Here is a 27,025-nt window from a genome sequence, read left to right as displayed (position 1 = left end):
CTGATTCACAACTGTGTGTTAGTTTACTGGAGGGAGGGAACAGAAAAGAGCAAGAGTCCAGTAGGACCTTAAAGACTAAAACAGTTTGTGGTAGGGTATGAGTTTTCATGAGTCACTGCTTCCTTCTTCAGTGACCCTTGAAAGCTCATCCCCTGCCACCAGGCCTCAGTTTGGGCAGGAGCTCACAGGAGTGGAGCTCTGGAACCTTTAAATTTTATTATGCTCTTTCTTTCTTACCCCCGTCCAATACTTGCTTCTGGGCTCCATATGTTGTGAGCTGCCCTGAGCCTGCTTCGGCGGGGAGGGCGGGATATAAATAAAATGTATTATTATTGTTGTTGTTCAAACCTTCTGTGAGAATTTTGCTGAACTCTTAAGATTTGACAAACTTGCTAATATTTTTCCTCACAAAAAAAAAAGGGAAAATAACCAAAACATATAAAGCAGGCAGATGGAAATTTTCTTCATGCCACTGTGGCTACCTAGAAGAAAGTAATTTAAAAGATATGATGGTGGGAGTAAGGTTTTATTATGACAATGATAATTCAAGAAGCATTTTAAGGTAGATGCTGAGCTGATATCATTTAGTACACCTTCCAGCGATGGCATATACAAATGAGTTGTGCGAATGAGCTCCAGCACCTCTTTTTCTGCTAAATGATCCCTGCCTCCCACAAATTTTGTTAGTCTTTACGGTGTTGCTGGGCTCTTGCCTGCTGCTGTGGACAGACTCACAGGGCTACCCATCTTGCTCTGTCTACATGGAGGGAGGAATGTTACTTCACCCAATGAAATGTAGGAATTGCTGTTGAAAGCGCCCTCCACAGCGAAAGTCCGCAGGGCAAAAGGGCCAACTTTCCAAAGAATCCCAGCCACGTGCGACAACAGAGCCCTGGAGCGGGGCAGACAGCGGGTCACCCGGTTCTTCCTGTCGATGTCCCCGGGGCCTGCTACTGCTCTCTCCCGCCTGCCCTCCATCCATCCTTCCTCCCGCGGCTCGTGAGTTAGCGGCTGGCCAGCCTGCGCGGGGGAAGCGGCCTGAGGTGTGTCGTCGACACTGAAAAGCCCGAGCGCGAACTTTCTCCATTGATTGGCTCAAAGGCACCACAAGCGACTTCCCCGCTGGGCTCGGCAGGCTCCTCTCTGCCTCCCACAGTAGCGGCGCTCCCTCCTCCGGCACCAGACCGCCCTGCTCCTCCTCGGCCAGGCAGAGGGCGCAGCCCAAGCCTCAGCAGCCCCGCCGCCGCGCCATGCAGCAGCCGCCGGCTCCAGCTGCTGCCCTTCTGCTGGTCCTGCTGGCGACCGCCTCCTCTCAGAGTGAGTAGCAGCAGCGCTTCGAGGGGCTGGCGAGAGAAGAAGCCACCTCACGCCCGCCAGCCTCGTTTCTCCTTGCGGGGTCTTCGCCGCTTACTTCTGTCCCCCACCACCTGCACTCTTTATTTCTTTACTTTAAAAAAACTCCAAATGTCCACAAAGGCGAAGTCGCCACTGCCTCCCCCTCCCGGGAAGAAAGCCGTAAGTGCTCTCTGCATCCCGAAGCTTTCCCCGCAAGGTCAGGACATCCCCGGTGCCACATTCAGGACCAGCGAGCCAGCCCTCCCCCAGCAGCCTCTCCATCTCCAAAGATAGTCCTCTTTCCCCTCCCCGTCATTGCTGTCGTTGAGCCCTTCCTGTGCTACCCAGCTCCAGGGGTCGACTTTACCATTCCCCCGAAAAAGGGTGGGGTGTGACGGCGCTCTCCCGCTCAGCATTGTGCTCGCGCGCGTCCGGGGAAAGGGCGCGGGGCTGTCATTGTTTACCGCGCGGCGAGGTGGATTTGCTGCGGCGCCTCTTTCGGGACTTGTGTGGCTGAGGGCATTGTTCGGGGGCAGGAGGAAAGGAGGCAGACGCGAAAGGGACCGAGCTGGGCGCTTGGGCTCTTGAGGAGGAGGGGTAGGGCTCGGAGGGCGCTCCCTTTCCCCTGCTGTTGCTGGGCTTGTCTGGGTGTTGCTGGGGGTGGCTGAGACGTGACTGTTCCCCCCCCCCCCCCCAGCCAGCTCTTTGTTGCGGGTCGTCTCGGGCAATGCGATATTAACCCCCCCGCCCCCTCGCGGCTCACTTTCGGGCCCCAGCCCTGTTCCACAGAACCCGAGAGGAGGCTTCCCAGTTCCTTCGCCAAAGGCACCGTCGAGCCTTCCAGGTCTTCGAAGAGGCCAAGCAAGGCCACCTCGAGCGAGAATGCGTGGAAGAGATCTGCAACAAGGAAGAAGCCCGCGAGGTGTTCGAAAACGACCCTGAGACGGTAAGAGGCCTGGGAGGGGAGGTGGGGGCTGGTGGTCGGGAAGGGCTGTTTCTCCTCACCCCCCCCCCCGCTTTCCCCCTTCTCTTTGAAATGAATCGCGGTGCTGCTGGAGCGGCAGCAACCGGAATGAGGACGCCAGCTGCTTGCACAGCTGGGGAAGTTGTTTGGGGGAGGAGCCAGGAGATAAATAACGAAAACCACGCTTAACAAGATTTGTGTTTGGGTTGCGAGGCCAAGAGCTTAGAGTGGGGAAATAAGAGCTTGGTCGTGTTTGTGTTTTGCCAAATTGGCATGCATTTCCCACAGGGAATTTTAGCTTTTGGGAGTCTTAGTTTTAAGGGTGAATTAAATCCTAGTGCAGCTGGATTGTAACCGCAGGGGTGGGAAGATGCGGGTTGCATTTTGCATATCAAAACACTTATTTGGATACCTTTGGGCACCTTTTCTGCCTCAGGTTTATACCATCTCTCCCTTGAATATTTGATATCTAAACTACTTGCAAGGGATTCAGCTGAAGAAACCTTGCACAGAGAAACATTTAAAGATGTGTTCACTTAGATAAGCAATCAAAACCCAGCAGATTTTCCTCACTTTCTGGACCTGTACCTATACTTACTGAATTGCAATAATTGAAATTAAGCAGAATTTTTCCTTTTAATTATTTGGCCTAGTGAAGATGGTTACACATGTACAGCTGTTAACAGCTGCTTTGTACTAAAGCTGTCCACAGTGCAGAAGTCATTTTAAGATTTGCTTTTTATGTTGCTATCAGTATTCAGACCTTCTACTACTCTTGAAGTACATACAGGTTTTAGGAGAGCTGATTTATGATTTGCTTGCATTGTAGGGATGTGCAGTTCTGAACAGGCTCTTTTATGGCTGGATTATCTGGCATTAGTTTAGGGAGCAAATTTCCTGGAGGAGAAACTGACTGGTGATTTTGCACAGGGCTGTGCTTTCCCATTAATGATTTGATGTGTTTGGGGGGGGGGGGTGGAAGCAGGGTGAGAGTTATGTAGGTCAAAAGTACTGAGAATGGGAGGGACTTGGCTCTTCTCTTTGAGGAGTTAGTGTTTTTGTATTTAAGGCAAAACATGCCTTGACATGTATATTCTAATAGGCTCACAGCATAGTACCAACACAGCACATCAAATAGTTGCACAATTGTTCAGAAATGTAGCAGTATTTAGTTTAGAATTCTCAGCAAGTCAGGGTCTTCATGAAATCGAGGTGTCTGGGGAGAGCATGGAGAAGGATATTTTATCGCTGTGTGGTAAAGACTAATACAGTGGAAAGTTATACATAGTAGAATGACTTACTAGTTGTATTCCCATAGAATTCTACCCAGTAATGCTTATGTAAAATTTTTATGCTTTCAATTTTCCACTACTTAAGGAAGGTAAATCATATATTAAAAATCAAAACAAAAGACTCATGGCTTCTTAGAGTAGTTATTTTGGAGTTATTTTGGCATAAACTTTTAGTCAAGTAGTGAATTTCTGACAATACCAAGTTTCCATTCTGGTATCATTTTTTGCAGACACACACACACACCACAATTTTCCTGTCACCTGTCTCCAGCACCTGTCATATGCCAGGCAGCTGTTTTCAGAGTGTAAACCATGCGTACCCCATGGAAGCTTCCATTTGGTGCCCTCAGGAGAACAACCTCCACTATATTTAAACCTGCTTTTTGAAGCAGGAAGTATTGCCTGTATGTGGCCTGCAGGATCAGGTCTCAGAGAATAGTTGATTCTATAGGATTGCAACTTAAAAGGCTGTGACCCAAGTTCTAATCCTTTGATTGGGAGAGACTTTGGTGTCTGAGACACGGGGTTGGTATCAGCATACCCTGAAATAAGGTAGTTGCCAGGACCTGGGACTTCTGGTGGTGCCCACTACATGGATCTCCACCCCTGCACCTCCCCTGCTCCGTATCTGTACCCTGGGCTCCCAACACCTTGGAGTAATTGAGGAAGGGCATTTGGGTGGTACAGTGGAGGCACTACTGGTAGCAATCTGAGACTCTGAGATTCAGAGTAGAGGGTGGGGTATAAATCCAATATCATCTTGAGCCAATTTGGTGTAGTGGTTAAGTGTGTGGACTCTTATCTGGGAGAACCAGGTTTGATTCCGCATTCCTCCACATGCACCTGCTGGAATGGCCTTGAGTCAGCCATAGCTCTGGCAGAGTTGTCTTTGAAAGAGCAGCTTCCGTGAGAACTCCCTCAGCCCCACCTACTTCACAGGGTGTTTGTTGTGGGTTAGGAGGGTAAAGGAGATTGTGAGCTGCTCTGAGATTCAGAGTGAAGGGCAAGATACAAATTCAATATCTACTGCTGCTTCTTCTTCAATGGCAACAGCACTCCCAAGTGCATACACTGGCCAGTGCTGTGACAGGGGGAAGGGGGCAGGTGGTGCAATTAATAATAATTATCATATGGCAGTCTGTGTAGTATAGCCAGAAGATCCTAATATTGTCTGGCAGCCAGAAGTTCTAGCTGTTCTAGTGTTATGCACCACGAAGTGTTGAGCTAGACTTGTTTTTAAGGCAAGAGTTATTTCAAAGGTGGTTTACCATTGCCTGCCTCTGTGTCATGCCCCTGTTATTCCTTGGAGGTCACCCATCCAAATACTAGCCAGGGTTGGCCCTGCTTAGCTTTTGAAATCTGATGAGATTAGACTATCCATACCAGGGCTGCAGGTGGTACAGGGAACTGAGAATGAACAGTGAGAGAGCTTGTAAGCAGGAGAAAGCGGAACAGGAAGGTAGTGGGCATAGAAAAGGGGGCATGAGGGGGACCTGGTGGTGGGCATATGGAGTCACTGGGCACCCACAAACCTGGAACCAAGACAGCAACTAACTTCCTCATTGGTTAATTACTGCTAGCCAGAAGCTGGCTGAACAGTTGTGAAGGCTAGAAAAACTTTCAGATCCGCTCATAGAAATAGAAAAAGAACAGCATCACACAAAACAAGAACTTCTAGTATTCCATTGACAACCATTATTAGCTTAAATAATTAGGTAGATTCAGGTAGGTGGTTGTGCTGGTCTGAAGCAGCAGAACAAAGTTTGAGTCCGGTGGCTTTCGTGTGCATGCACATTTCATCAGATACATTGAAACGGAAGTCACTGACCATTACATATTGGTAGCAGGTGAGGAAGATATTGCCAGAAAACGCCAATTAGAGTCAAGATGCATGAGTAACTGAGCAGTAAATATAGCTAGGACTGGATGAAGGTCTTCCCAGTCACCTTCATCTGGTCCTTCTCATGGAGGAATTGTGGCTAAGTGGTAGAGCAGATGCTTGGCATGCAGCAAGATTGACATGCAGAAGGTTCTGGGTTCTATATCGCTAGTTAAAGGATCTTGCAATAGGTGATGGGAAAGACTTCTGCCTAAAGCCCTGGACAGCAGCTGCCAGTGCGAGTAGGCAATACTGACACCCATGGACCAAGGGTCGGATTCAGTATAAGATAGCCTTATGTATGCAGATGTGTAGAGGAAGACATTTTAGAGGTATTGTGGCTCATTTGCAGAGCATCTGCTTGGCATGCAGAAGGTTGCAGGTTCAATCCATGGCAACTCCAATTAAAAGATGTGGCAGTAGGTGATGGGAAAGACCCCAGAGAGCTGCTGCCAGTCTAAATAGACATTACTGACTTAGATGGACCAAGGGTCTGATGCAGTATAAGGCAGCTTTATGTGTTCATGTGATATTAGAACAGTACGTCCTTGGTACTGCTCAGCCAACCAGAATTTCTAGGACTGAACTGCAAGAGTCCTACAACTAATCAGTGTCTTTTCTGGTTTGTGTTCTGAAGTGATCTGGTGTCTGTGAGTGGCAGTGACTCTGCAAACTCCCATCTTTTTTTTAAAAAGGAGGCTAATTCTGTCCCCTTCAGTGGAAAGTCCCTGCTGCCATTCCTAGAAAACAGAAAGGCTTCCTTTTTCACGTCAGTCAGGTTGCAAAGAACTGAAGGACCCACTGAGTACCCTCATAGACCCCAGAATAAATGATTTTAGGTTAATTTTAAAACACTCTGAGACTGTTGTTTTGGTTACAGCAGACTGACATAACTCCACCTCTGGGACTGAAATCTAACTCTATGGTTTTTTGCAGTAATTCACTGTAAGGTGCTGAGTAATAAAAAGCTCAGAATCTGAACTTCTTGGGAGGTGAACAAGGTAATTTGAGGTCATAGCTTTATTTATTAGATTTTTGTCAGGAAGGATGCTGTAAAAATAGCAAGCTGGCTATACATACTGAGTTTGTTAGCCAAAGTAATATCTATCCATGGCATTTTTATAACCCCACCTTTCCCTCAAGGAGCTCAGTGTGGGGTTCTCCCTTTCCCATTTTATCTTTACAACCCTGTGAAGTAGGTTAGGCTGACTAAGGTCACCCAATGAGTGCCATGCAGGGCCGGCCCTCCTGCTAGGCAAACTAGGCGGTTGCCTAGGGCGCCGGGAGGGTGGGGGCGGCAAATTAGGCTCCCCTACCCCCCTCCCGGTGCCCCAGGCAAGCACCTAGTTTGCCTGCCTTCCCTGTCCCCTGCTGCTGCTGCCGCCCGCCCCTCCATTCTCTTCGCCTCCCCCCTGCAACTTTGCACCCCTGCGCCTCCCCCCTCTCCGCTGCGGCTCTGCAACCCCCCATGCCTGCCCCCTCCCAGCCGCACCTCCTCCTCCCTCCCTTTGGAGTTCGGACCCTTTCCCACCCCGTGTCATTTTCACCGCCGGAACCAGCTCTAGTGCCGCGTTCTGGCTCTTTAAAGCCCTCCCCCGGCCGAACACTTGAAACGGGGCTAAAACTGCTCCACAGGGGTGGGGCGCGCTCACTGGCTCTCAGGAAGAGCATCCTGAAAGGACGACCCCCACTGCTACTGACTCCTTCCCTCCCCACTTCCTGGGAGAGAGGAGTCAGTAGCAGCAGGGGTTGTCCTTTCAGGACGCTCTTCCTGAGAGCCGGTGAAAGTGCCCCCCCCCCCGCGGTGTGGTTTTAGCCGCGTTTCGAGTGTTCAGCCGGGGAGGGGGGGCTTTGAAGAGCCGTAACACAGCTCTAGTGCCGGTTCTGGCATTGAAAATGACACCGGGGGGGGGGGAGGGTCCAAAGGGAGGGAGGAGGAGGCGTGGCGGGGGGAGGGGGCACAGCGGGGAAAGGAGCAGGGGCACTTGGGGGGCGTCAAGCAGCAAGTCTGCCTAGGGCGCCATGGGGCGTCGGGCCGCCCCTGGTGGCAGAGCTGAGACAGAATTATAGAGTTGAAAGGGATCTCCAGGGTCATTATCCATATTAGTCCAACCTCCTGCACAATCCTGGAAATCCACAAATACACTCCCCAAACCCTGACCCTTGCTCCAGAAGATGGCAGAAAATAAAAAACAACAAACAACCCTCCAGGATCCCTGGCAAAACTGGCCTGAAGAAAAAGTGCTTCCTGGCCCCAAAGTGTCAATCAGCATCTCCCTGGGCTTGTAAGAAAGGGCAACCCTTCCTGCCCTCCTTAAGAACATAAGAGAAGCCATGTTGGATCAGGCCAAAAGCCCATCCAGTCCATCACTCTGTGTCGCACAGTGACTAACAAAACCAGGTGCCATTACGATGTCCATCAGTGGGGTCAGGACACTTCTCATGATCTGTCTCAAAGAATCAGCATTGCTGTCAGATGGCCATCTAGCCTCTGTTTAAAGACCTCCAAGGAAGGGGAGCCCACCTCTTTCCAAGGAAGCCTGTTCCATTGAGGAACTGCTCTGTCAGGAAGTTCTTCCTGATGTTTAACCAAAAATGCTTTTCATTTAATTTCTTTGGTTCTGGTCTGACCTTCTGGGATAACAGAAAACCACACCATCCTCTATATAACAGCGCCTCTCACCTCTCAGTCATCTCCTCTCCAGGCTAAACATACCCAGATCCTCCTCATAGGACTTAGTCTCCAGACCCCCCACCATCTTTGTTGTTTTCCTCTGGACACATTCCAGCTTTCTATAAAAAGGTAAAGGTGGTCCCCTGTGTAACCACCAGTCGTTTCCAACTCTGGGGTGACGTTGCTTTCACAGTGTTTTCGGGGCAGACTTTTTATGGGGTGGTTTGCCAATTGCCTTCCCCAGTCATCTACACTTTCCCCCCAGCAAGCTGGGTACTCATTTTACCGACCTTGGAAGGATGGAAGGCTGAGTCAGCCTCAAGCCAACTACCTGAAACCCAGCTTCCGCCGGGATCGAACTCAGGTCATGAGCAGAGCTTAGAACTGCAGGACTGCAGCTTTACCACTCTGCGCCATGGGGTTCTAAAGGTAAAGGTAGTCCCCTGTGCAAACACCAGTCGTTTCTGACTCTGGGGTGATGTAGCATCATGACGTTTTCACAGCAGACTTTTTACGGGGTGGTTTGTCATTGCTTTCCCCAGTCATCTACACTTTCCCCCCAGCAATCTTGGGTACTTGTTTTACCGACCTCGGAAGGATGGAAGGCTGAGTCAACCTCGAGCCAGTTACCTGAACCCAGCTTGCGTTGGGATCAAACTCAGGTCATGAGTAGAGAGTTTGACTGCAGTACTGCAGCTTTACCACTCATTGTGGTGCCAAAACTGAACACAGTACTCCATGTGAGGTCTAACCAGAGCAGAGTAGCCATCACTTCACATGATCTGGACACTATACTTCTGTTGATACAGCCCAAAACTGCATTTGCCTTTTTAGCGACCATATCACACTGCTGGCTCATGTTCACTCTATGGCCCACTAAGACCCCTAGATTCTTTTCGCACATATTACTGCCAAGACAAGTCTCTCCCATCTTATAATTATGCATTTGATTTTTTCCTACCTAAATGCAGAACCTTATATTTATCCCTGTTAAAATTCATTTTATTGGTTTTAGCCCAGTTTTCCTGCCAGTCAAGATCATCCTATATCCTGGCTCTGTCTTCTACCATATTTGCTACCCCTCCCAATTTAGTGTAATTGCAAATTTAATAAACATTCCCTCTATTCCTTAATCCAAATAATTTATAAAGATATTAAACAAAACAGATCCCAGGACAGATCCTTGAGGCACTCCACTTGTCACTCCTCTCCAAGAGGATGAGGAACCATTCACAAGCACTCTTGGGGTGTGATCTGTCAACCAGTTACAGATCCAGCTGACAGTAATAGGATCCAAACTGCATTTTACCAACTTGTCAACAAGGATAGTATGTGGAATCTTATCAAAAGTCTTCCTGAAATCAAGATAAACAATGTCTACAGTGTTTTCCTGATCCAGCAAGGTAGTCGCTTTCTCAAAAAAAGAGATAAGGTTTGTCTGACATGATTTGTTCTTGAGAAACCCATGCTGGCTCTTAATAATCACAGCCATTTTTTCTAAATGCTCAAGGGCAGACTGATGATTTGTTCTAAAAGTTTTCCAGGAATAGTTGTCAAGCTGACAGGTTGTTAGTTACTTGAATTCTTCTTTTTCCCCTTCTTGAAGATGAGGACAACATTTGCCTTCCTCCATTCTTCTGGCACTTCACCTGTTCTCCAAGAATTCTCAAAAATAAAGGCCAGTGGCTCAGAAATTATGTCTGCAAGTTCTTTTAGTAGCCTTGGATGCAATTCATCTGGGCCCAAGGACTTTGTTTCATTTAAAGAAATTAGGTGTTTATGTACTATCTCTATGAATATAGATCTCAGATCTCTAACCACTACACAATATTGTTTCTATTATAACAGCCTTGAAAAAGTGGGACTGTTCTATTCAAGAGAGCTGAGGATCAAAAAGTCCCACCTCTCTCAATTTTGGCCCCATTTGTAATGTAGCAAACTCATATATCAGGTTGTGCTGATTTCTGTCAATTCCACCCTCAGGACATGGGAAAGAAGGTGGTACCATAACACACACAAAAGTCCTGATAATTATAATACTTGCATATTGTAATTCTGTTTAAGGCACTTTAGAAAGTACTATATAAACATTAGCAATGTTGTTGTATGCTAGTATGCCAGTTAGTGGGTATATAAATGTAAAGGAGATGTAATACCAATGACTGTTACTACAGGTTAATATTAAGGCACAGCTTCAGTGTGTAAATATGTGGGCTGAAGACAGAACAATAGTGGAAGTTCCTGACTTTCTTTCTTAATATTGTACTAGAGAAAGAACATGATAATTGTTTTGTTAGTCAAAGTCCATCTAGTCCAGCAAACAGATGACTCTGTATAGTTCTTGAACAGGTTGTAATAAAAAATGAGGTATCATCTGAAGTTCACCATGAGAGCTTGGAAAGTACAGGTACATTTCCATGAACATGCAAATTCCATAAACCTGTCTTCCATGTGTTTGTCTATGCCATTAGCAGTTAAGGAAATCTCAACATTTTGTTGCAATTAATCAGTAGCTATTTCTGATTCATGCCATAAAGAATGTGATCAATTTAAAAAAAATGGAAGTAGGGGACAGACCAGGGTGATTTCTCTACAAACCTGAAAGAAGTTCCAGTGTTGCCTGAACAATCTAAAAAAATACACTGGGGGAACAAACCTCCAAAAATTACCAAAATGTCTATGACTTTAAGGGGAAAAAATGCTTATTGAACTCTCAGTGGCTGTTGAAGGTTGCTAGGCAAGCATAACAATATTGCCAAACCCTTCCAGGTCTTGGTTTCTGTGAAACAAAGCTATGGGGCTGAAGCAGGAGTGCACTGGGAGGCTGAAACAGCCCTGGAAAAAGTTCTGTACTACCTCCACTCAGTCATATCCCCTGATTAAGGAGTCACTGGATACAGCCCCTGCAGTGACTACTGGAACCTCACTATAACACAGTTTGGCCTGGTGACACAGTGATGGCCACATACAACTTTGACCTGGCCTGGCCCAGCCCACCAGTGGCCACTGCTGAACTGGGCCCAGTCTCTGACTGTCCTGGCCATCTCACATGGAGTGGCTGTAGGGTATGACAAAGGTGGGGGAGGTAAACTGAAGATGGGAGCTGTTAAAGGTAGATTGGCTGGTGGGTAAGAAGGAGAAAAGGAAGTAGGAAAAGGGGAGAGGCTTTGTGGGCTTTCATGAAAAGGAAAGAAGAAATAGCCTGCTTCGGCGGGGAGGGCGGTGTATAAATCAAATCAAATAAATAAAATAAAATAGTAAGGGGAATTATGGGGAAAATAGGTGTCCCCTGCAAGTCCTTGCAGGTCCACCGCTTACTCCATTCTAATTATGCATAGCATAAGCATATTTTCCCATCTCTTTGGCCTGAACCTTTTTGGTAGATGATCTTGAATCTGAGACTGATATATGTTCCTTCCTCCCTCTTCATAATTTTCCAAACCTTCATTAGGTCCTTTAAATAGGATTGTCAACCTCCATGTGCTACCTGGAGATCTCCTGGAATTTCAGCTGGTTTCCAGACAACAGAAATCAGTTCCCCTGGAGAAAATGGCTGTTTTAGGGGGTGGGCTCCATGGTATTAGCTGAGATCCTTCCTCAGCACAAACCTCACATTCCCCAGACTACCTCCAAATCTCCAGGAATTTTTCCAAGCTGGAATTGGTAACCCTACCTCTAAATCATCTTATATAAGGTCTAATTTATTTAGTCTCTCATGATAAGGAAGATGTGTTTTCTTTATAAGCTAACCTTCTCTGGGTCTTGATACTCCCTCAGATGCAGTGATCCAAATTGTATACAGTATCCCATATATGAGCACTTGAAGTAGTTTGGGGTGTCGAACTGTTATGAGGGCCAGATTTGACATAAATGGAACCTTTTCAGGCCAGCTCATGTGTATCATAAAATGTAATGCCTTGTAGTAGCAATATAAATATTATAAAGGACACAGACAAACACAATTAAAGGTTTTTTTTAAGAAAACCTTAACACATGCTTAAAATATTAGCAGTTTTGCAATATTTTGTTTATTTAATGGTCTCTGATAACTGACACCTTACTCTGAATTATTGCATCAAAATCTGGAGATAATGTCTGTGCTGTAGCAATCTTGAATATGCTGTTCAGGTGTGTATCCATAAATTGCAAACCTATTTTTGATGTATTAACATTCACTACAGAACTCTCAAGGTCAGTGCTTTGAGCCTAACACCCAGAAGAAAACATGAACTGGCTGGGCATTGTAAGCTTTTGTACAAAAGTTGCTTTATGTGCTGATCAAGAACATGTAAAGGCACCATTACACAGCCTGAGGGCTAAGTGTTTGTCTGCAAAACTATAGACATAGACTTCCCCAGAGAAATAACTACAACTCCTGTGAGGCAGTGGAAGAATAGAGACAGCCATGGATAGTGGTCAGCATGAGCCTACAGTCTGGGAAGCCGAAGTTAAAAATTCCCAGTCTGGAAAGGAAATGTGCAGGGTGAACTTGGTCTGGAAACAGACTGTTGGCCTAATCCACCTCACTGGCTTGTTGTTATTCCTCATCTAAATAGTTCACATTGCTTTCCTACCATGAAAGACTGGATCATGATGGCATGAATACAGTGAAAAGGGGGAGGCAAGCCCAGTTGCACTCAAAGAGCCAACAAAACTCTCTCTCTCACTCACTCTCTCTCTCTCTCTGTAGCAAGGCAGAAAACTCATACCTTGAATAAAACTTTATTGGCCTTAAAGGTGCTTTGTATTTCATCCCTGTGCTCAAGGGAACTGGGCAAAGGAAACTCTTGCTCTTTCCCTTCCTCCAGGGGATGAGGAGGGGGAGGAGCCTCACCCAGTAGAAGGAGGAAAAGCTTGTCTCAGTAGCTCTGCTATGTGATTGAGAGAGCCTGACAAAGCAAGCTCCCCCCCACCATGCAGAACAGAGCAAGAGAGGGAGAAGGAAGCAGACAACAGTGAGTTGCTTGCAGGTTGGATAGGAGCTTTCCAGGGGCTTGGACTGGCCCGTGGGTGGCATGTTTGACACTCCTGTAATACCATTATAAAGCTAGTTTTATTTCAAGGCATTTCCTGTAATCCTGAATGCTGAATTTGCTCTAACTGCAGTATTAAAGTAAACAGATGTTTTCTGTGAATTTGCAGCGATTTACCTCAAGATTTCTTTTGCTTTTTGAAATGGGACATAGAGATATTACAAACTGCTTTATTGTTAGCATATACAGTAATTTGTGCCTTTTTCTACCAGCTGAGCCTGCCTCAGAGGCAGGGAGAGGCCTTTGTTGAGAATTGTGTTCCTACAGCTGAAACCAGCATGTCTCTCTAGTCTTTCAGTAATTGCCAATTTTTTTTTTAATGTAAGGAATTGGGTTGCATATTATGCTACTGAAATCTGTGCTGGAGGTGGGTGTGCATTGGTTCACAGATAGTTTTTCTGCAGGGGAGAATTGTTTAAGAATGACAAATTATTACAAAAATTAAGCAAGATCTGAAAGTGTGACATATTTATGGGCAATCCTGTTTATGGCATACTGACATGGTTATATATCTCACACTGTGTCCATTTATATGCTGGTTCAACAAATATTAGGCTTATAGTCCATTAGGGAATTCTAAAAGATGATTTTCGTTGGGCTGAAAGAAATATAATCCCATTGATTGGCCTAGTTCTTCAGGGAGGAGGTTTTTGAAGTTGTCGGCAGATTCGGTTTTTTACAGTGCTTTAGGCAAATAGGCAAGATGTTAACTCAGGCTGAACTTTTGGAAACCTCCAAGGTCCATAGCTTTTAGAGAAATTGCATTGTTGTGTTTGGAATGTGTTTTAAGTCTGTAAGGCATGTAATCTACTATTCTGCATCAGTCTTCCTAGAGTGTGATGGAATCTAGATGAGAAAGTTGTAGGCTGTGTGCCTTTAGGCTCCATACAGTGGAGCAGTATTGACTGACCTTTAGTGTTCCATCAGGTATTCAGACTTGTTAGCTTAGACTAAGGAATTTGGCTGACTGAGTCTTTTAAAAATGTTTCCTAGACAACCTTTGGGGAAAATTGAAAGGTGTAACTGGCACTGAATGCATCTCTGGCCCAGTTCAGATGTCTTGCTGCCCAGATGCCAGACCTTCAATAGGTACTGGTTATCAAGTCTTATTTTGCTGTGATCCAGGTTGCCAGCCCCCCCCTCCATTGAAAGTGGGGAATCTTCTGCCCCATGGGTCCTGTCCCCCTACACAGATCAGCTGCCTGGCAGGAGACCTTACCAGGAGCAAGAGGGAGGCCAGCTATGTTGCTGGCATGTCCTGGAAGTGGCATCAGCGCTGTCCAGACAACACTCTGGTATTTGCCAAAAACTTTATGTTAGAAGCCATTGTTACCATTGAGCTTTTGCCCAAGTGCCTGAGACATTCCAGCATGATGGCATCACTTCAGGTACATGCTGAAGAGATATCACCAGCTATGTAGCCTTGGTCTCCCTCCCACTCCTGGTAAGTCCCCCCCGTACACCAGCAGTTGCCAGGAGGGTCCTAGCAACCCCACTGTGACCATAATATGTCATGTCAGTAGTGGGGGGGGGGGGCACTGCAGTTGGTATAGGTCTTCTTTAGCAGAAATATAGTGCATGGCTTGGCCAAAAATAAGCATGTTAAATACTATTGATTTCAGCTGGGAAATTTTTCATTTTAACTCTCCCTGTTGAAGTCAATGGGATATGCAGCTGTTTTCATAAATAAGCCTAATTTTGTTCAATTTAATTTACATACCCAGTAGGTATGCCTTTTACTACTGCATTTAAAGTGCTTAATTTTGACTGTGTCATGTCCATTCATAAGAAGTTGATGGTCCATAATAAAATTTTGTGGTCAGTCTATATGTAATATACACAGTGATTGGCTGGTGGTGAGGAAACATTGTCTATGACTGGCTGAACTGTCTTTATATCACAGAGAGATAGCAGTGGTGGAGTCTCTACTTGCCATTGGCTGAGCTGTAGATCCCAGAGAGGAGGTGAGATAGAAAGGTCTAATGAAAAAAAGGAACAGAGAGGCATCCAAATAATCAAGGCAAGACAAGGCCAGAAGCAGGAAAAAGGAACTGGAAGGAGAACTTGAGAAAGGAGAGCATAGGTCAAGAAAACAAAAGTTAAATATTAATTTGATTTAAAGTAACATGAGAATGAGATGTAGGTAATTTGATCTCCACCTAATGGTTATGTCTTGTGAAATATTTGACATTTTAACCTTTCAAATTAATGTCTTTCCCTGGAAGAAAAATGCAGCATTGATTTTTGACAAAATGACTTGTTGGGTTTATAAATAGCTCTGTATAGTGAGATATAAAAGACTTTCCGCTATGTTTTTGTTTGTACACATTCAAATTGCAGTATATTAAAATGCTTAGCGAGTTTTTAAAAACCCAGGGACATCAGTGAAATTGTCGGTTTGCAGACATAACACTGATTTCCCCATCTCCCCCCACTTTACAAATCACCATTATCCCTAGGACTGAGGGTGGATAAGACCTCTTGTGTATGTATTTTACTAATCCTTACCATGTATCTGAGTTTGATCATTATTTATGCAGGTGGAGAAAGTGGAGCTCAAGGGCGAATTTTTTTTCCAGGGGCCACCCACTGAGTTTTCACTGCAGTTCATCTGGCTTATAATGAAAATGTAAAATGCACAATTATTGAAATGATCATGCAGAGTTTGGGGGGGGGGAATTGCACATGTATAAAAGCAGCTGTATCAAATAATGCATTTTCACGTGTATTACAATTAGTTTGATTAATTAGAAAATGGGATATACATGCACCGGTTGTGCAGTGCATTATTATACTGCTGGTAGTTGTATGAAAGGCCATCGGAGATGATAAAATATAATTTTCAGACTAGGTTCATCCTCCTGTTCCACAAACCTATTAGCTGTGACTTTAAAAAAAACACTTTACATAATTTTTCTCATCAGCTGTCATAATTCCGTGTAAAGCAGTGCAGTATTGAATCTAGTAGATGAGGAGGCTGACAAAAGTGATTGTTTAATTTTTCTTTGTAACTTCATAGCTGGGATTGGATTTGAACCAGAGACCTACCAGCTCAAAGCCACTGCTTTATATTCTATCAGTATGTAATTCAGCGGTGGAATTCTAGCAGGAGCTCCTTTGCATATTAAGCTACACACCCCTGATGTAGTCAGTTCTCCAAGAGCTTACAAAAAAGAACCTTCTAAGCTCTTGGAGGATTGGCTACATCAGGGGTGTGTGGCCTAATATACAAAGGAGCTCCTGCTAGAATTCCACCCCGGTTGTAATTTAATTTAATTTAATTGTATGGCATTGTGTGTAGTATAGCCAGGAGATCCTAAGATTGTCTGGCAGGCGGAAGTTCTAGCTCTTTTTAGCATTATGTACCACTAGGTGGAGGGCTAGACTTGTTTTTAAGGCAGGAGATGTTTCAGAATTGGTTTGCCATTGCCTGCCTCTGCATCATGACCCTGTTATTCTTTGGAGGTCGCTCATCCAAATACTAGCCAGGGCTGACCCTGCTTAGCTTCTGAGATCTGATGGGTTTGGGCTAACCTGGGCTATCCAGGTCAGGGCATCAGTATGTATTTTTCTTTGCTTGCAAATTTGGCACTGTTATTCCTCCTGGCTATATTTTATCTTGAACAGATGTCTGACTTTGAATGCAAGCTACATTCAGTGCCAGACAGGATTAAGAATTTGCTTTCATTTCTGGATTTTTGGTGGTGTCCTCATGCTTGTTGAAAAACCTAACTAATAAAAGTATAAACTATGAGTCATGTACAGGATACATGTCAGATATTGAAAGACCTAGAGAAAAGACACTTAGGTGAAAGAATAGAGAGATAAAATTTCCTGATCACCCATCTCGAAGTTACATCCTTATAGACCCATGGAAGTGATTGGGCTTATATGGATGCTATGATATTAGTGACTGGATTATGAAGACATAAATTGCCATTGTTTGTAGACTCTTTAGGACAGGGTCAAGCAATAAAATGTATGTATCCTGCCTTTTGGGATGAAGAATGGCTTTTATACATTTTGCTGATGTTTATCTGCCTTGGTTTAATTTTTGTCTTTTTTATTTTGATGCTGAACTTGTGTGGTTTTATTGTTTCTGAATTTTGCAGCTCTTCTTATAGAATTGCCAACTCCAACTTGGGGGATTTCTGGGGATTTGGGGTGATGCCTGAGGAGGCTAGAGTTTGAAGAAGGAATGCAACAGGGGAAAAGTCTGTCCTCCAAAGCATTTTCTCCAGGGAAACCAGTTTCTGTAATCCTTTTTTTTTTTTCAGTTTCTGTAATTCTGACAGAACTTCAGGTCCCACCTGGAGGCTGATAACCTTAGTTTTGAATTGCACTGTTGATCATTGTGAAGATTAGCAGGGAATTTGAAAGAACATTCAGAGAGGGGGGAGAAGATATACATAGAGATTATCTCCATGTTTTGCTTCTGCTCCAGTCTGTTCTTTTAAAGCATTAAAATTCTACTGTATCTAAAAATGGAAAGAGCTGCTGGGAAGCTTTAAATGTTGCGTGTTGTTGTAAATATAATTTATAATGCATAGAATCAAATAGTCTTGGCTAATGGGAATGATTACACCTGTCCCGATAATCTCAAAAGAGAATCTTTGCTTCACTGAACAAAGTACATTTATTTATTTAATTTGTATCCTGCCTTTCTCCCAGTGGTCACCCAAAGTGGCTTACATCATTCTCCTCTCCTTCATTTCACCTTCACAACAACCCTGTGAACATAAGAGAAGCCATGTTGGATCAGGCCAATGGCCCATCCAGTCCAACATTCTGTGTCACACAGTGGCCAAAAAAACCAGGTGCCATCAGGAGGTCCAGTGGGGCCAGGACACTAGAAGCCCTAACCTGAGTTAGGTTAGGCTGAGAGAATGTGACTGGCTCAGAGTCACTCAGTGAGCTTCCATGGCCATGGTTGCCAGCTCCGGGTTGGGAAATACCTGAAGACCTTGGTGGTGGAGCCTGTAGATGACAAACTTTGAGGAGGGAATGGAATGGAATATAATGCCATAGAGTCCAACTTCAAGAGCAGCCATTTTTTTCAAGGTGAACTGACCTCTGTCACTTGGAAGTGAGTTGTACTAATTGTACCACCACCTGGAGGTTGGCAGCTGCATCTATGGCACAAGCGGGGATTTGTACCTGGTCTTCCAGATACCAGTCCAACATTCTTAATCAGTACACCACACTGGTTCATCCTTTCTATAGAGTTGAACTTAATCCAGGATTTGCAAAATAAAAGTTGGCAGAGGGCCCACAGAAGAGAAGAGGCTGGATTTCAAGCTACAAATTTGCTGGTCTTATAGCAAAAACAAACTAAGTTTATAGGTGACAATATGTTAGAATTTAATTACCGGGGGGGGGGGGGGAGTAAGGCTCGGTTTAGATTTATATCCTGCCCTCCCCTTAACGGGCTCAGGGCAGCTGTTTAGCCTTTGCATATGTCAAATCATCTTCAATAAGTTATATGCTAATTTGCTATTCACCTATGTAGAGACATCTGCCATATATGTGTGTATGTGTGAAATGTTAACTTCCATTTCTATGTATCTGAGGAAGTGTGTCTATGCACACAAAATCTCATACCCTGAATAAACTTTTGTTGGTCTTAAAGGTGCCACTGGGCTCAAAATTTGACGTACAGCTTCAGTCCCAACACGGCTGCCCACCTGGATCTTGATTACTCCTAACTGAGACTAGGCCTTTTTGAGCATCATCTTGAATTGGCTTTAACACCTATTATTTCGTTCAATATCCCACAAGACTTTGCCTGCCTATGCCATTCACATTTGAGCATAGAGACAAGGGCACCAGGCATTTGTGAGGCTCCTTAGCACTCTGTCCTTGATGAAGAGGCTGTTTAGAACACCTCAAAGATAATAAACTAACTTTGGGCAAAGTTCATACTGCCAATTAATGAGGTTCTGGGTCTTGTTAAGCTCATCAAATTCCTAATTGATACCTACATTTGATTCTGTTGACTGCAGAAAGGTATGCTTGTGCTTTCATTGTTCGGGGCAGCATGCCAACAACTCCCAGTGATTCTGTGTGGGTCTTGGCAGGCAGATGGACTATATCTCAATTACTTGTGTTCAGTGATCTCAATCTTGAGGTATTGGGTTTTTCTTTGTACTGTATGTTATGCATTAAGGTTTTTCTTCTGCATGTTTCTGAAGGTCAATGAATAGTTTTAGTGTGGCACAACTGTCTTCCCCCCCGCCCCCCCCCCCTTGAAAAAGATTCAGTTTGTAGCCAGTCTCCATCCAGCCCATTGAGCTCTGGTGGGGCCTGTGGTCCCAGGGGACACTCCTGGGCTCAGGAATTATCCTACAGTTTGGGCATTGGCCCATATAACTAGATAGGTAGGTAGGGCAAATCTTTTATACTACTTTTCAGTGTAGTCACTTCACATGCTCAGCTGCTAGTGATCCAGGGATGAGGTCAAGTGGACCAACACAAACATGTAAACCATCCTTGATCCCCCCCAAAACGGAAGTACTGATTGTTCCAACAGTGGCAAGGGAGTGGTCAGAGTCAGTTCAGACAATTTAAAGGTTTTCTTCTTAGTAGAAAATACATGATGGCTTCCAACATGACTCAGCCGCCAAAGGTTAGCATTTTAAAGTACTATCGATTTGAAAAGGTGATAATTTCAAGGGGAGATAAGTGTTTCTCTATGGCTGGATAATGTGCTCACAGTGTCTTTGGCCAAGGACGATCAAAGCATCACAACTGTATTTACAATTGTCTCTTGCAGATTTTTTTCCAGTATATTTCTGATATTTTTGTCTCTCTACAGTGCAATGTTAACCAAGTTATAAATATAGTAGTAGTTCCCTGTCTTTTCTAACAAGGGTGTTTGCCAGCCAAGATAATGAGGTCACTTCTAATAATGGAAATATTTATATATAAATGGCTATCTAAATGTTTATTAATACATTAGAGAACAAGGAAGGAATGTAATGGTGGTGAGGGAGAAGGGAGTGGAGGATTAAGAGGTTATAAAATCTCTTTGGTTTGTGTTGGTGAACTTGCATAGTCTAGACATAAATACCATTGAAAATGCAACTTAAGTTTAGATCCTAACAACTGTTACTATTTTGATTGAGCTATAAATCTAGTGAAATTTCTTCAGAAGATTTCAGCGCTGCATTTCCTTACAGAGGTTTTGCAAAAAATGCACATTTGGGTATACTGTTAGTAGAAAAATAACCCAGTTTTTCTGAATATTTTGCATTAATTTAGATGCATTCAGGGTTTTTTTTGAGCAGGAATGCACGAGAACGCAGTTCTGGCTGGCTTGTTGTTAGGGATGTGGCCTAATATGCAAATAAGTTTGTGCTGGGCTTTTCCTATAAAAAAGCCCTATGTGATGCAATGGTGATATCAGGGAATGTGGTGTAACATGCAAATGAGTTCCTGCTGGGCTTTTTCTACAAAAATAGCCCTGGATGTATGCATGAAGCTCCCAAGGGTGTTCAAGGATTTTAGGGGTCTGTAGAAACTAGAAGTATTGCTACATTGGAAAATATCACTGATTTAATGATGGCAGACTGACTCTCTCTTACGGAGTTATTTGCAAGTTAACTCAGTTCAAAATATAGCTCCCAAATGCAGGAGAGGTTTCCATTAGAAGTAAGGATTCTACAGCAGCCTGTGTAACATTAAAACTTAAATGTGCAGCTGTGTGGGGTTGCTTCAGTCCCTGTCTACCCCAACTCTGGGGTTTCCTGTAAAGGTCTAGCCTTAATCCTTATGGACAGATTCACAGCTGGTGGGAAAGAGAAACTGTTTTATCACTGTCCATTACTGCAGCTCTTTCTGACCCCTTGGAGGGATCAGTCCTGGGGCTGCAGGACTCACATGGACAAATAGCCATTCAGGTTGAGGAGACTGTAGTGAGGAGGGACTGGGAGTTCAGATCTCTCTTCTTTCCTTTCCTGCATGTATAGCTCCACTGCAGATACGTAGGGTTGCCAATCCCCAGTTGGGTTTGGAGGCCCTTCCCCCACTTTTGGGTTATCAGACAGTGGGGAGAGGGGGTTGAATGTCTACTGGGCACTCCATCATACCCTATGGAGACTAGTCCCCATATACTATAATGGAGAATTGATCCATGGGTATCTGGAACTTGGGGGAAGGGGGGCGGCTGTTTTTTGAGGTAGAGGCACCAAATTTTCAGCATAGCATCTGGTGCCTCTCATCAACCCCCCTCTCCCCAAGCTTTAAAAATATTGGACATAGAGGTCCAATTCTGTGAGCCCCAATAGAAGGTTCCTTATCCTCCATTATTTCCAGTGAAGGGAAGGCATTTAAAAGGAGAGCAGCCCCTTAAAATTTGATGGCCAGAACTCCCTTTGGAGTTCAATCATACTTGTCACAACCTTGCTTTTGGCTCCACCCCCAAAGTCCCCAGATATTTTCTGAGTCGGACCTGGCAACCCTAGATAGGGGGCAGTTATTTTTCCTTGTTCTTTCTTGCTTCAAGTCTGTCAGCCTTCGCAGCTGTTTCCTGAGTGGATCCCAAAACACTGGAAATGATCTTTCCAGCAGTTGGAGAGGAGCTGCAGTGATGGGGGGAGGGGGAGATGGGAAAATGCCATGTTCGTTCTGAGCATGGATAGTTGGACACTGCCCAACATATCCAGTTAAAGTTTCATTGTGCTTGTTGTGACATCTGAATGCAGCCTAAGCTTCTATGTACTATTTTGGGCTGTGTTGATACCTGGCACACGGCATGGACTACTGTTTTGTATAAACAAAGCTGGGTCTGATGTCTTTTATATTCCATTGTTATACAACCAGGTCATTGTTAATTCCTTTTATTGTGACTGTTGCTAGAAAGCTGGCATTTTTTGTTCTGTCGTGAGTTTCACTATCATAATGAGTGATTTTGTTTTTAATGCTTTAGAAAGTTAGCATAATAAGCAGTAGTTGAGAATTGAATAGGTGTTTGTATCAATTTGTATTTTCCAGTCCTGAAACAAATTTATTCCAACACATATCTTCTTATAATGCCAGAGGGGGTACCTTGCTAAGTCCATTGTGGCAAAATTAAATGGGAGTCCAGTAGCACCTTTTAAAAGTATTTATTCTAGTATAAATCAGAGCTCACATCAATTACCTCTGATGAAGTAAGGTTTAATTTACAAGTTGTTCTGGAACAAATTTTGTTAGTCTTTAAGAAGCTGCTGGTCTCCTGTTTAATTCTTCTTATATTATGCAATCCTTGCCTGTTTGTTGGAAACACATAGGGGCCATACATAATTTCGGATTATTTGGTCATTTGGGATGGGAATGCTTTTAGGAATAAAATACTTTGTACATATGCTTAATTAGAAATTTAATAAATGGTGCATGATTCTTCCCTATGTGGCCATAGCACCTATGGAGGATTCCGAACAGGACTTAACGGAACCTGACTATCCTTTGGAACTAGGAACTGCAGTCTTTAGCTCATGCTAGGGTTGCCAGTCTCCAGGTGGGGCCTGGAGATCTCCCACTTTTACAATTGATCTCCAGCTGTCAGAGATCAGCTCCCCTGGAGAAAATGGCTGCTTTGAAGGGTGGAGTCCAAGGCATTGTACCATGTTTGAGGCCCGTCCCCTAACCCTGCCTTCTCCTGGATCCACCCCAAAGTCTCCAGATATTTTCCAACACAGACCTGGCAGCCCTGCCATAAGATGCTAGCCCTCATATATAAAGATGCTTGAAAGAGATCTGTTGTGTTTTAAATCCTTCCTCTTGCTTCCGGCTCTACAGCAAATGTGTATTGAATTATTGACTCTTACGCAGCCCAGCTTGATTGAAGTATGAATCTTTGGATTGTTTTATAAATGAAACATTTAAATAAGTAAATCTAAATGATACTAAGGCCTCACTTAAATCTTACATATAGAAGTATGTAAGTGGTGTATTTTTTCATATGAGGAGTATTTTTTCATATGCCTCATCAGGAAAGATGCTTCCATCAGAGAAGCAATGTGGGTGTGTGCATGCACACTGTCTTCACTGGCCTTTTGTCAAACAGAACTTCACTCCCCATACTTGTTTTGTTTTTCCTTAGTGAGGAATAAGGATCATCTATTTTCCCCACTGCTCCCAGCTTAAGATCATTGGGGAGAATCCCCCCCTCTTTTTTTTTAAATGTGAGAAAGTTAGAGGTATTTGCATGAATTTGTTCAATCTTCAAAATTTTATATTCTTTCAGGGCAACCCAAACCTTGAATAACTCACAATTCATTATAAATAAATAAGGGTTTAGGCTTGGACCGTTATTTCCTCATGCACTCCTTTTTGCCCAGTGTGAAAGTGGTGTAATGTGAAGTACATTCTTCTCCATACGAGGCACTTCAGGCACTTCCTTGGAAAGCATCAGTCTTGTGCAGGTGCTTAACACCACAGGAAGCAGCTCCACAGCAAAGAACCACCTCTGTGGTGGATAAGGAGAAGTGCACGTAAAACAAAGGCATAGGACCAAACCTTTAGTTTCATGAAAAGGAGCCTGACGTTGGAGACCACCTTTTCTTTCATTATTAGCTTTTTACATTTCATGACTCATATACATGGTTTAAAAATATTTATAAATATGCTGTAATATATTTATAGTTTTGAAGTCCTCATCTGCAGATGGATGTAGCATTTAATGCATTAAAAAAAAGAGGTAAAGGTAGTCCCTTGTGCAAGCATCAGTCATTTCCAGCTCTGGGGTGACGTCGCACCACAACATTTTCACGGCAGACTTTTTATGGGGTGGTTTGCCATTGCCTTCCCCGGTCATCTACACTTCCCCCCCAGCAAGCTGGGTACTCATTTTACCAACATCGGAAGGATGGAAGGCTGAGTCAACCTTGAGCTGGCTACCTGAACCCACCTTTCGCCAGGATCGAACTCAGGTCGTGAGCAGAGAGTTCAGATTGCAGTACTGCAGCTTTATCATGCTGCGCCATGGGGCTCTTAAAAATTTAATGCATACCTTTGTTAAATTCTGTTTGCACATTCTTAGAGGGGTGGGAAACAAAGTACTTCTGTAAGTTTATAGCAAACCTCGACATCTTATTGCATGTGTAGTGTTTTTGCATAAGGAGAATATTTTCTAAAGGGTAAGCTCATGGTTGTTCTGAACAATACTATCGTCTTGATCTTAACTAACATTTTCCAGTGATAGGATGGCATTTACTCTTTCTGCTAAATTAATTTTTCTGGTATAAAATAAATAGGAACCTCAATCCACTGTGTTTCTGGAAGCCTTATAAAGTGAAATGTCACATGCAGCAAAAGATTGTTTCCAACTTAGTTATTGTTTATTTTCCAAATGTAAATGCAACTATTTAGGATTTGCAGATAATCAAAAGCCACCCCTGCCTGACTTCAGAGCAGTCCCGTTTAAAATAAAAAAACTATTATGGATTCATACAGTGTGAATTGCAGGCTGATTATATTAATGAACCACAGAAACTGTGGTGTGCGCATATGAAAAACAGAAAGTTGGGTTTCTGAATTGGTTTGCTCATGCATGCTGCAAAGCTGATCTTTCAGTTACATTTCAACTTCCCTGTGCTTTATAACATACGGTACATGTGATTTTGGTTTAAACTGCTTAACAAAACAATAAATAATGAGATATCCTGCAAACATCGTTTAAAATTTTGTTGTAAGGATCCTGGTGTAGTTTTCCAGCACTTTTGCCTTAAGTCTCCCTCCTTACCCCATGGAAGTACATTTAATGGGCATGTATTCTACCTTAGGCTCCTAGGGTAAGCTAACTCTGCCAACACAAGTGTTGTTCCATTTGCAGAAGTGTCACTTAAGCTGCTGAAAGTCTACTTAGAGTTGAGGAAGGCTTCCAACTTTGCTCAGTGGTGCAATGGAATACATGTAAACTGCAGTGTGGCCACTATTGTGCGTATCAGGAGTGGCCAAACTTGCTTAATGTAAGAGCCTGATAGAATAAATGTCAGATGTTTGAGAGCCACAAGACATGAACATTAGGTGTTTGAGAGCCGCAAGATAGGAAGGAAGGAAGGCAAATAGATGGGAAATGGAGAGGTGGAAAGAAAGCAACTTTAACATCAAATGCATTATCCAAGCTGCTGACTGGCTTGGCTTGGAGAAATGATTTAAAGAGACAAATGCCTTCTCCCAAGGTGATCTGCGGCAGGAGTTCCAGCTAAAATGGGCCATATCAACTGAAGCCTCTTTCTCCAAGCACATCTTTTCATAAGCAAATATCACAAGCTGGACTGAGGATGCTGCTGGTGTGCCTTATGAATTCCACAACTGTAACAAGCAACTTTAAAATATTCTGGAATGAGGAGGGTGAGAGGAAATGCTTGCCTTTCTCATCAAGGAAAGGCGTAGTGTCACTCTCAGTAGCCATTTTAATATTAATACAGTTGCAGATAAAATATATATTTCCAATAAAAATCTTTCCTTTTGTTTCTCCTACAGGACTATTTTTACCCGAAATACTTGGGTGAGTTGCAGTTAATACCTTTTCAATGTTCTTTGTGCTGGCATTTTTGTACATTGTTAGGTCCTGCTGTATAGCAGCATATCTCTTTATTTTAAATCTAACTACATTGCCTCTTGTGATTTGAAAAAAAAAGATGCAATTTTAATATACACACTAGCAGAACGGTCAAAAAGAAAATATGTAGTGAAGCAATTTTTATCTCTATTTTCATCAAGTGCGGAACTGTAAAGTCTAATACAGGAAAGGGTTTATTATTCTCAGGGCTTTTTTGTGTGTGTGGTTGTACTTGCCAGGTACTGAGTGTTGGCAACTTTTTTGCAGCCCTCTCCCAAGTACTAAAGGGAAGCTTTGTAGAAATCATTGCAGCCTTATATATGAGTACTAGCACTTTTTTAAAAACAAGAAAAACACTGGCTAGTCTTGATCAGCAAATGCCATTTGTTTGTATGCAGGATGAGCAGCGCCCCTCCCCCACCAGTTGATCAATGCTGGTATTCAAAACTACTTAATTGGCTCTGAGATGGCACTTTCAGTCCCAGGAAATGTTGCAGGAACATTTTCCTCTGCTACATAAGAGTGTTTGCATGCTGATGTTCCATTTGGTGCCCTAAGATATTCTATCTCTCATAGTGATATGTTACAGTATGTTCACTTGAATACCACTAAACGCTAATACTAACATGCCTCTGATAGTTGAAAATATGCATCTGATGAAAAGAACTGTTTCTTGAAAGCTTATGCTACAATAAAATTCATTAGTCTTAGAGGTGCTACTAGACTCCTTACTATTTTGAAAATCTGTGACCTACTAATTGTTCTAAGTCTGCTTGCATTCAGCATGTTAACATTGTAGGCTTCCCAAATCCCCCGCCTGGGCGGGGGACCCCCGATTTGGAGCCTCCCCCCCCCCCCCGCTTGCCAAAAATCCAGAAAGCAGGGGGGGAATGGCGGCCCTTCCCACACAGCCTAGATCCCAGCAGCTTCTCCTCTCCCCTTCCCACCGATCCCCGATGCTTCTCCTCCTCCCTTCCCTTCTCACCTCAGATCGCAGCAGCTTCTCCTTGCCCCTCCCCTTCCCACCCAGCTCCATCGCAGCAGCTGGAGCTTTCCCAGGCTGCTTCCTGCCCTGCCCCAAAGGACCATGTGCCTTTGCACCTCCGGAGGTGGTGAAAGGCTTCAACTTTCTGTGTCTGTGTCTTTGTTGCTGTGAAGAAGCTGGCTGGTGAGTAGAGAGGCCAATCCCCTACATCAGATTTGCGAGAAGGGGGGTGTATGTGTGTGGAGGAGAGGGAAATGTCTTCATTAATCCCTATGTGGAGATAGTTTCTCATAGGGTATAATGGGGAATTGATCTGGAG

General features: G+C 43.9%; 1 protein-coding gene across 1 annotated transcript in view; it reads left to right on the top strand.

Annotated features, from left to right (window-relative positions):
* The first annotated feature begins 1,098 nt into the window (after positions 1–1,098).
* The window catches only part of GAS6 (growth arrest specific 6), a 60,474-nt gene continuing 34,547 nt past the window's right edge, over positions 1,099–27,025 (top strand). Inside the window, exons 1-3 of the mRNA XM_060233748.1 lie at positions 1,099–1,317; positions 2,112–2,281; positions 25,643–25,667. Coding sequence (XP_060089731.1) covers positions 1,251–1,317; positions 2,112–2,281; positions 25,643–25,667 — 262 coding nt within the window. The 5' untranslated portion in view covers positions 1,099–1,250. The remainder of the gene's footprint in view (positions 1,318–2,111; positions 2,282–25,642; positions 25,668–27,025) is intronic.

This window comes from Heteronotia binoei, chromosome 3 (genome assembly GCF_032191835.1).
Source record: "Heteronotia binoei isolate CCM8104 ecotype False Entrance Well chromosome 3, APGP_CSIRO_Hbin_v1, whole genome shotgun sequence".
Lineage (NCBI taxonomy): Eukaryota > Metazoa > Chordata > Lepidosauria > Squamata > Gekkonidae > Heteronotia > Heteronotia binoei.
Note: the sequence above shows the minus strand (reverse complement) of the source record. Positions and strands in the feature narration are given on the sequence as shown.